The 9,537-nt window shown below is 51.2% G+C and overlaps 1 protein-coding gene across 7 annotated transcripts in view; it reads right to left on the reverse strand.

Annotated features, from left to right (window-relative positions):
* TLN1 (talin 1) overlaps nucleotides 1-9,524 on the reverse strand; it is a 31,820-nt gene extending 22,296 nt beyond the window's left edge. For 4 of the 7 annotated variants that reach the window (XM_043566395.1, XM_043566394.1, XM_043566393.1 and 1 more), the window contains exons 1-8: nucleotides 9,085-9,524; nucleotides 2,890-3,052; nucleotides 2,548-2,645; nucleotides 2,164-2,293; nucleotides 1,905-2,057; nucleotides 1,503-1,645; nucleotides 1,261-1,388; nucleotides 482-542 (exon numbers count right to left, since the gene is read on the reverse strand). In XM_043566395.1, the coding sequence (XP_043422330.1) occupies nucleotides 482-542; nucleotides 1,261-1,388; nucleotides 1,503-1,645; nucleotides 1,905-2,057; nucleotides 2,164-2,293; nucleotides 2,548-2,645; nucleotides 2,890-3,019 (843 nt within the window). In that variant the 5' untranslated portion in view covers nucleotides 3,020-3,052; nucleotides 9,085-9,524. Of the gene's footprint in view, nucleotides 1-481; nucleotides 543-1,260; nucleotides 1,389-1,502; nucleotides 1,646-1,904; nucleotides 2,058-2,163; nucleotides 2,294-2,547; nucleotides 2,646-2,889; nucleotides 3,086-9,084 lie in introns of all 7 variants that reach the window. The other 3 variants (XM_043566396.1, XM_043566392.1, XM_043566397.1) reach the window with 3 other exon arrangements.
* Between the last annotated feature and the right edge of the window lie 13 nt (nucleotides 9,525-9,537).

A 9,537-nucleotide genomic window follows, 5' to 3' on the forward strand; every position in this document is an offset into this window, starting at 1 on the left:
AAAGGATATGCAGAAGCAACAATTCAAGGAATATAGTTAAAGAATTTGCAGATATTCTGGAGACGTGAACAGATAGAAAGTAGAAGGTCAGATAGAAGACTTTTGGGGCTGAATATTCAAGAGATGGGGATAACACTTTATGTCTGTACAAAGATACACTTTTCATAGTAATTTCAGGCATACTATCTCATTTGATTTTCCTATCAATCCTACCCCGGGCAGGTACTGTCATCCCATGTTAGATGCAAAGAAAAAAACAACCAAGAATATTGAACTGAATTCCACAGCAAATGCAGTGATGGAGCTGAGATGAAAAGCCCAGGTCTTCCGCTTTCTTGGCACAGGAGAGGTGGGAGAACAGCTTGGCAGGTGGAAGCGGGGTGGGAGGAGACAAGGAAGGGGCCGGGGGTCCATTCAGTCAGTAGGATTAAGCAGCAAAGCTCCCGGGGCATCCCAAACACTTTCCCCTGCCCCCATTCACCTGGAAGATCTTACGCTCTCCCTTCTGCTTCACATACTCCTTGGGCAGGAAGTCCTTCAGGCTACACCAGAAAAGGGAGGGTCAGCATGTAGTGGACAGCATCGGGGGTATGTGGGCCATGGACTGTGGGCCTAGGGGCGTGAGGAAATGTCTAGGACAGTATTATCTTTGGGGAGAGGGAAAGCTCGAGGGAATAGAGTCTGGATTGTCCATGAAATCGAGATGACTTAGCATTAGCTCTGGAGTGCAGCCTGCGTCTCTCCCTGCAGGGAAAGGGACAAGGGAACCTGAGTTGCAGGCCCAGTCCCTGAGGGAAAGAGTCTAGAGCACTACTGCAGGGAACCAAGAGCAGAAGGAGCTCGGTAGAAGGATGACCATGCATGTAGGAAGTTAAGCAAGCGGCGCCGAACTCTATACACTCTGAGAACTCTCAGTGGATGAGACTTGTGAAGCTTTCTAAGTCTAATGTTCCCTATGAGGAAAAATGTACCGTTTCCCTCTAGCCACTACGGTAAAATTCTTCAGAGAATCTCAAAAAGCTACATGCTTGCCTGAGAGGTATGGGGTGGAGGCAGATTCTAGGCTACCTTCATGTTCCACAGGGGGCCAGTGAGGAAACAAATGGCTGATGGCAGCGAAACAGGTACCCATGTGGGTCAAACCCTGGTACTTCAGAAGAGGAAATGGAGAGAGAAGGCCCGGGATGGGGGCAGGGCTGTTGGGGTCACAATGGCAGGGAGTCCTGGGTCCTGACAGGGTGTGGGATGTGGGTCACTCACTCGAGGAAGCCAGCCTTGTGCTTCTGTTCATTGTGGGGCCCAAACTGGATCTGGCATTGGAAGCCAGCAAACTCACAGGCCTTGTCGAAGGAGACAGGGTGGGAGCCATTGAGGATGTCATCTCGTGCCTGGAGAGCACAAGGAAAGGAGGTGAATGTTGTGTGGGGGTGCGGGAATACCCCTCGCTGTGCTTCTGCCCCCCTCTCTGTACCTCCCTCATCCCAGGTAAATCCTCTCCACACCTGCACATAAAGAAGGTTCAGCTGCACGGGGTCCCGGGAGTCCACATTCTGGTCTGAGTAGAAGAACTTCCTCCGCAGCAGAAGCGTCTCATGCTCCTCCACTCCCTGTTCCCTCAGTGTGCGGCCATGGTCCAGCCAGTTCACTGGGACACAGAGAGTCCCCTCAATGCTAAGCCCCCAGGGCGCCTGTGCTGCCTGGTCTTTGGCTTTCTGTTTGTTTGTTCTTTATCTCCTACCTTCTCTCACAGATAAGTTCCATGAGTGTAGAACTTTATTACTGATGCATCCTGTATCTTAAAACGGCATCTTACAAAAGCAGGTAGTCAATAACTAACAAATAAACAGCTGCCCCCTGGCCCCCTGCCCATTTTCCAGTGCCCTCTTTTTTCTATTTCTGCTTACATTCATCGTCTGTGTGCAACTTCTGCTTTAGTTTCTCCATCTTCTTTTCATCTCGTAGCAGTGTCTTGTCCTTTCGTAAGGTCCCTGTCACCTCCTCCTTTTTCTCTTCCATCAGCTCTCGAACCAGTGAATATTCATCATGGTTGGTGATGCCTGGGGGAGCACGAGGGGTTGGTAGCATCCCAGGCACTGCACCCGTGTTTTCTGGTAGAGTTGGAGCCTCCATCCCCGAGCCCTCAGCCCCACCAGGACCCCTTACCGATGCGGGCACAGATGGTCATTAGCATGTCGGTAACAGTCTTAGAGTCATCCACCATGATAGTCTTCACAGTTCCATCGAGCATACGGATTTTCAGGGGCCTCTGCTTCTTCCTGTATTCCATGGTGTCCTATTGGGGCGGGAATAGGAGGTAGGAGCCTACTTTAAGCTAGCGGTATTACTTCCTTTTTCCATGGCCAGAGGGGAGGAAAGAAGATTACTGAAGGTAAGATGACGATGGCTCACTCAAAAGCAGGGTATTTTGATTGCCTGTGATAGTCTGGAGAGGGTCAGAGGCAATGGATGTGGGTGCTGAAAACAGGAGGTGGAGTGGGGAAGCTGACGGAAGAGGATGTTGGTGGTCCTTGAAGAAGTGATACTCACCCCATTTCGGAGCATATAGTAATCCAAAGCTTTCCCGGCCTCCAGCCATATGCCTTTTTTGGGGTCGTCATCTGACAGAAACAGCCCAAAGTCGCTGGCTAAAAGAGAGGATGGATCACCTCAGACCTATGAGGACCCCAGTGTGGCTGAATGGCTGCATTGTTGCCCCTTATTATTTCCCCAGGGACTGCGGGCCTAAAGGGGAGAGAGGGAACCGCGGAGCACAGGCGTGAGGGATGAGTAGCCTTGAGGGACGATGGGGTCATCCCTTAAAGCCAAGAGCCTGGGAACAAGAAGGGACTGAAGACTCCCACCCCACCCACCGAGGTAACTCAGACTCACGAGGGCCAGCCAGGGCCTCTGGGATACGCTCACGAATGATGCGACAGGCATCGTATACCATGGTAGACGGCTCAAACTGCATCGTCTTCACCACATTCCCGATGCTGATCTTCAGCGAAAGTGCAACCATGGTGGCAGCTTCTCCTCTCCAGCCTGGCTACACCTGGTCCGTGGTGTTAGGGCATTAGAGCACACCCTCATTAGAGGAGAGGAGGTCCCTCAGATGGTGCCCCAGGGAGCCGTGTTTTTGAAAGGGACTTACCAAAGCAGATAGTAATGCGGTTGTTTTTGTTTCATTTCAGAATTTTAAAGCGTGAAAGATTATTTATACCAAAAGAACCAACCCTAACCATCTAAGATAAGTGAAGGAGAGTCGGTCTGCAAGGTGCAACAGCAGGTCTGAAATGTAGTGTTCCCTGAGGACACTGCCCCATCCCTATCACTAGAATCTGTGCCTCCCTTCTTTCTACCAAGTGTCTCTCTCTTGCCCCTTATCCCTGCTCCTTTCCCAGGCCTGCCTTTGCCTTGTTTTCATCTTTTCTTGGTTCAGTCTTTTTTTCTCTTTGTCTCCCACTATGTCTTGCTAGCTTTTTCCTGTCTGGGATTTTCAGAACTCTGTCCTGACTCATCATGTGACCTCCCCTCTGACAGCTTTAGCCTCCTCTGCAAAATGAGGATGTTATATGAGAGAATTCCCGAGAGCTCCTGAAGCCTGCAAACACTGACTCGACCTAGCCCGGCCGGAAGACCAAACACTGGTGGTTCAAGCTATCTAGGCCTACTTTTGTCCCGGTTTTCCTCTAACCTCACATGGTGGGGGCCTTCCCAAAGAGCCAGGCCCCGTGGTTGGCTTCCCTGGCAGTCAAGGTAGAATTATGATTCTCTAATCCAGAGGGATCTCAGAAATTACCTAGTCAACTCCCCAATTTTGCAGAATGGATATCAGACCATGGTGGGGCAGGTGGGGTAGTTTCAAGGCAGGTCAGACAGAGAGCCCTGTCCCTCTAACTCAGTCCTTGCTCCAAGTCACCAAGTTAATACCCAGTCCTCACCACACCTCTCATGCTCTCTGGTTTTCAGCAAGTCCTCCTCATACTCTGCTCTCCATCTCACTGCCTCCCTTGATGGTATTTTCAGTGTAGCTTGTGATATCAGTCCCATGCTCACCTCCCCCACTCTCCTGGCACCACCTCTCAGCAGGCTGGAGGAACCCCTGCAGGTGGCACCCAGTGCACAAGAGGACCAGTCTGCCTGGCAGCTGATGATGTGACCCAGTTTGGTACGGGGATTGGTTCCTCTCAACTAAGAGAATGAGCAAATCCGGGCTGCCGATCCCCCCACCCCGGCAAACTGCTGGCCCCAGGTGGGGAAAAGGGGAAAAGCTGGGCTCGGGGGAAGGTTGAAAACAAGAGGTGGAGGTGCTGGGATACAGCAGCCAGCTGAGAACCAGGAAAAGGGAAGAGAGATGTATTTGGAGAATAAAGAGGTTAGGAAGGATGAGGTGAAGGGGACTGGAAATCTAAGTAGAAACAGGAGGCTGGCAGATGTGGGAAAGGTGTGGATCAGGGAATCTGATAGACGTTTCTGACCTTATAAACAGTCCAGAGTCTCACAAGAGAAGAAACCACAGCTCACTCTCTGTTTTTATTTCCAAACAAGATAGGACCATTCCAGTCTCCCAAGTTCCAGCTCGCTGCCCACCTCCCCATTCCTCGGCCACCTCTCCCAGTAGCTTGACAGACCTGGCTGTGGGTTGCTGGAGGGCTGGAGGGTCAGTGAAGTAGAGCAGTCAGAGGAGCTGAGGGCAGGACTGAAAGGACCCTCTACCCTAACCTGAAATTGCATGTCTCCCCCATTTCCTCCGGACATGGACGCCCCCATCTTCTTCACGGAAACCTCTGGTGACACCCCGATAAGGGAGATGAGTCATGCCTACCCTTATTCCCAGGCTGGTACTGAGTGGACACCCATACAGCTACCAGAGGGTGAGGGAGGAAAGGGAATTAAAGAGTGAACTTGAGGTGATGAGGGCAAAGAACAAGGCCCTTGGAAGTATGGGGAGAAGCTATCCAGTTCCTGCTCTGGCCTGAGAACTTTGCTCCCGTTTCCATCATGTTTTATGGAACAGCAACAATGCCCCCCATACCCCCCTCCCAGGGAGCTCCTCCTCCCTCAAGACATTCCTGAGATGCATTCCAGAGGAGTTGGGCAATTGGGGGGGGGGGAATGGAGGACAAGAGGTCAAATCCCAGCAAGGAATGGAATGTCAATGTACGGGGCGGGGGGGTGGGGTGGTGGTGGTGGTGGTAAAGAATTGGGGGTACACGGAGATGTAGTCAGAGCAGATACCCACAAGGGGAGCTGCAGGAAGACAGGGAGCTATAGAGAAGTACAAGGGAGAGAGAAAGCTGAAGACAAAGTCAGAACGTATGAGGGTTGGGGGAGTAACACTCACTCTGTTACCAAATTTGGCCTCTGAGTCCGCAACCGCGGTGGAGGGGGGGAGGACTGTGGGTGAGACTGACATATCCGGCCTCAGGCTGCTGGAGGCTCATTTAGGGCTGGACTGGGCAGCTGAAGGGCTGGACCTGATCTCCCTCAACATAGCCCCTCACCACCTACACCCTACCCATGCATTTTCACCCTCCCTAACTGCACCCCAGCCTACGCACAGAGCTCTTTTTCACAAAGCTACTTACACTGTCTCCACACACATTATCTCAAACACGCAGTCCCTACACAGACCCTATCACAACCACGTTATCTTCCCGTAAAGACCCCATCCCACTCACACAGCTTCCCCACAAACACACCTCTATCGGTAAGTGAACAACTTGCCCCAACATCTCCCATTACACATTCTCCCTCCATTCATCCAACAAGCATTTCTGAGGGTCTGCTGTAGAAAAGGCTCTGGGCTAAACTCTCACTGACTGGGAAGCAAGAAGAGTAAGCCTTAGCCTTCGCTTTCAAGGGGCTCCCAGTTAGTTGAGTGGATAAGCTAAATATAGAATTATAATACAAGGCAGGATGTGGTAAGAGTCCAGAGATGCGTCCTCAGAGGAAAGATCCCTTTAGGTCAGAGAAGAGGGACCAAAAAGTCTCTGTGAAAAGTGTCATTTGAAGTTAGGACTTTATTAAAGGTAATAAAAAATCATAATGATCTTTTATTGACCATTATGTCACTTTCCTCGTATACATAATTTCATTTAATCCTTACAACAACTTGGCAAGGTAGGTATCATTATTTCCATTTTTACAGATTAGGAAATTGAGGTGCAAAGATGTTAAATACTTGTTCGAGGAACTTATCCAAAGTCATACAGCTAATTAAGTTGTGAAGCCAGGATCTGAATCCACATGCTTCTCTGACTCTGAAGCCCAAGCTCTCTATGCCAGCTGGAGGTGAGTCAGGGTTAGCATTCCAGGCAGAGAGAATAGCATAAGCAAAGATGGAGAAGCAGCTAATTGCGGAGGAGCATTCAGGGAACTGAGTAGGCAGGCTGGTTAAAGCACAGGGTACCTGCAAGGGAGCAGTGATGGGGAAGTCAGGGTTAGTGTGGAAAGGGAAGGAGAGGACTAGAGAGAAAGGAGTATTTTTACCTACTGAAGGGCAACAGGAGGTCAAGGGAGGCTTTGAGCACAGAAGGGACATAACCAGAACTGGATTTTGGAAAATAACTCTAGCAGTTACCTTGGAGATTAGTCAGAAAGACACTGTATTAGCACAAGTGAGAGGCGTTGTCAGTAGTTAGAATGGTAGAGAGGAGGATGTTGGTCAATTGTAGTTTTAAGAGGACCCGATGACAATCTGTCCTATCAACCTTCAGGGACCAGAGCCCGAAGTTAGACTGGGGTCCCATAGCTTCTATCACCAGTAGCCTTTAAGTGACTGGGGTGGCTTGAGTGTGGGTAAGGAGTTGGGAAGGGAAGAAGGAAAGGGTCGGTCAACCTAGGTATATGAAGATGAGGCTCTGGGGCACAAGGGATGGGGAGGTGGTTAGCACCAGGCATGGGCAGAAAGGATGAGGTTAGTGACTGTATTGGACTAGAAATGGGGAATACAAGGTGTAGAGAAAGGCTGGGGAAGCTGGTGATAGGAAAAATACATATATGACCAGTCACTGGATCCGGCTAGGGGAAGGGGAAAAATAATTATAAGTCAGGGAATGAAAGAATGAGGTCAGAGGCCAGAGCAAGATACAGGAGGCTGAGAAGAGGTGGGGCTGTGGTCAGTGGCTAAATAAGGCTGAGATGGGGGGAGAGCGAAGGGACACCAGCAGTGTCTAAGCAAAGCTGGGGTTAGTGGGGGGTGGGGTGGGTATAGGGCACAGCCAGTGGCTGGGTCATGCTGGGTAGGGCATAGTGCTGTGGTCAGTGGCAGGGTCAGGCTGGGAGTGAAATGGAGGTGTGGTCAGTGGCCTGGCTGGGCATGAGATCAGCAAGACCCAGTTTCCTCTTTGGGTCTCGTTTCCTCTTTTCTGTTTGGGGAGTGGGGGAAGGGGATCTACAACTGGATCAAGAAATTAAGGAGGCTTAGAACCAGGGGTTGGCACATAGCAGGGCCTGGGAGTACTGGATAGTTATATTGGGCTGGGGGTGGGGTATTAGGAGATGACCACGAGGTATGCAGGTAGGTGAGTGAGTGAAAATGTGGAAGAGTGTTTTAAGAGGATGGGAAAGCTCAGATTTGGGAAAGGGCAAAATATGGTAGGATGTGACGATTCAGGGGTAGGAAGGGAGGCAGAATGGCAGCTGGGAACCGGTGGTAAGATGAACAACATGGGAAAATTACCAGTGAGGGGAGAATTCTGTATGCAGGATTGTGCTTGCAGAAAGGGGGTACGCAGGGAGGTGTGAACTGCAGGGCCAGGGAGGAGAGCTGGAGAGAGGACTTAATAACTAGAGAATGAGGGATCTGGGAGGCAGTGGGGCTGAACTGTCAGAGGATTCAGTCATCTCTTTCTTCCATGGCAGCAGTGTTTCCTTGGTGGGCTGCTACTTAATCATAGCCCCTTCTCCCTAAGCAGTCCTCCTCTTATGACTAGGCCTTGTACATCTCCTGTGTCCCAGTCCCTTTCCCAACTCCTACCTTGTAAACAACATAGTCCAGAAACTCCTGCCCCTCAACTGTGGTGACCACATCAAGAGCCTTGGGTTTAGAGAACAGAATAAAGAAGCTAGAATCTCAGATGCCTGAAATCTAGCAGAAGCCCAGACCCTAACCTGAAATTAGTCTGTCATATCTCTGGGCTAAAGGACCTCTGCAACCATGCAGGAATTAGACTTCCCCGCAAAACAAGAGTGCCTACGTACTGCCAATCTCTTAAATTTTATCTATCTGAGGTTAACTACCCTGACCTCAACCATAACCCCCCTAAAACTAATCCTAATTCCTAACATTAACCCTGACCTTCATTTGTTTCCTGTTCCCAATACTGGCTTTGACATTCATCCCTTTCCTAGCAGACACCCATATCCAATCACTGATCCCTAATATTGATCTAATTTTTACCACTAGCACCAAATTCCCTGACTTTAACCCTAAATGTTGATCCCTAAGCCTAAAACTCCTTTGTCACTTGATTCCTGACCCATCCCCTTCGCTATTTACCCCGGTACTGTCCTAATGTTTTGTAACCTCTAAAACTAGATTTCTAATTTAATTCCTGTGCTGACTCTTAACCTGGCCCTGAACCCTAACTCTGACTTAGGTTGGCTAGAAAACAAAAATAATGACCTAATCCAAACTTTACGTACATTAAACGGACCTGACTCAGGCCAGTAACTCTAAATTTTAACTCCACCATTATATCTCCTAAAGCCAACCTTGATTCCTAAACCCAACTCCACCTAATCCCAAACTCACCAGAAGCTCCCTCCCTACCCCTATACCCGCTATCAGCTAACCTCAAAGCCGATCCCCGCCCTGCGCCTCACTGCCACCCCACTCGTCACCCTCCCCAAAACTTTTCCCAGACAGAGGACTGATCCCAGGAAGGGCCTGGCACCCTTAACGGCCTACTTAACTCCGATCCCAGGCCGAGATACACTGGACGATGACCACTCCAACAGTACCCGAAACAGGAGACGCAGGAGAAGTCAAGGGCCCCGCCCGGCCTCCCGCCCGCTCGCTTCCCGGGCCTGGCCTCGCGACCCCACCCTGAGACTCGGGCTCGGCCCGGTCCGGCCTACCTGCGCTGCCCGGCTTGTGCCCCGCCCGCCGGCCCGCTAACCCGCTCGTTCTCCGGGTGGCAATCGGGCTCCGGCCTCGCCCTCCCTTCGACACTCTCGCGGCCACTTCCGTCCCCGAAACGTCCCCCACCCGCGGGCGGCGCCCTGGGCCCGCGCTCTATGGTTGCGGGGACTGCAGGAAGCTGCTCTGGCCCCAGCTCTCGATGCTCGGGAGCCGGCGAAAAGAGGGGCTTCCTGCCCCTCCCCGGCAGGAAGCAAGGGTGCGGCGCAATTCGGAGAAAACGTCCGACTGCGCCCGAGTTCCCTTTTAGTCTCTAACCCTTCCTTTTTTCGGCCGGGGGTCAGGGCGGAGCCGGTTCCCCAGAATGCCCGCCCTGAGGGGGTGAGGAGGCAGCAGGGACGTCCCCTCTATTTGCATAGCTCCCGGGACGTGGTGCGCAGCTTCCATGCCAT

Source organism: Prionailurus bengalensis, chromosome D4 (assembly GCF_016509475.1).
Source record: "Prionailurus bengalensis isolate Pbe53 chromosome D4, Fcat_Pben_1.1_paternal_pri, whole genome shotgun sequence".
Classification (NCBI taxonomy): domain Eukaryota; kingdom Metazoa; phylum Chordata; class Mammalia; order Carnivora; family Felidae; genus Prionailurus; species Prionailurus bengalensis.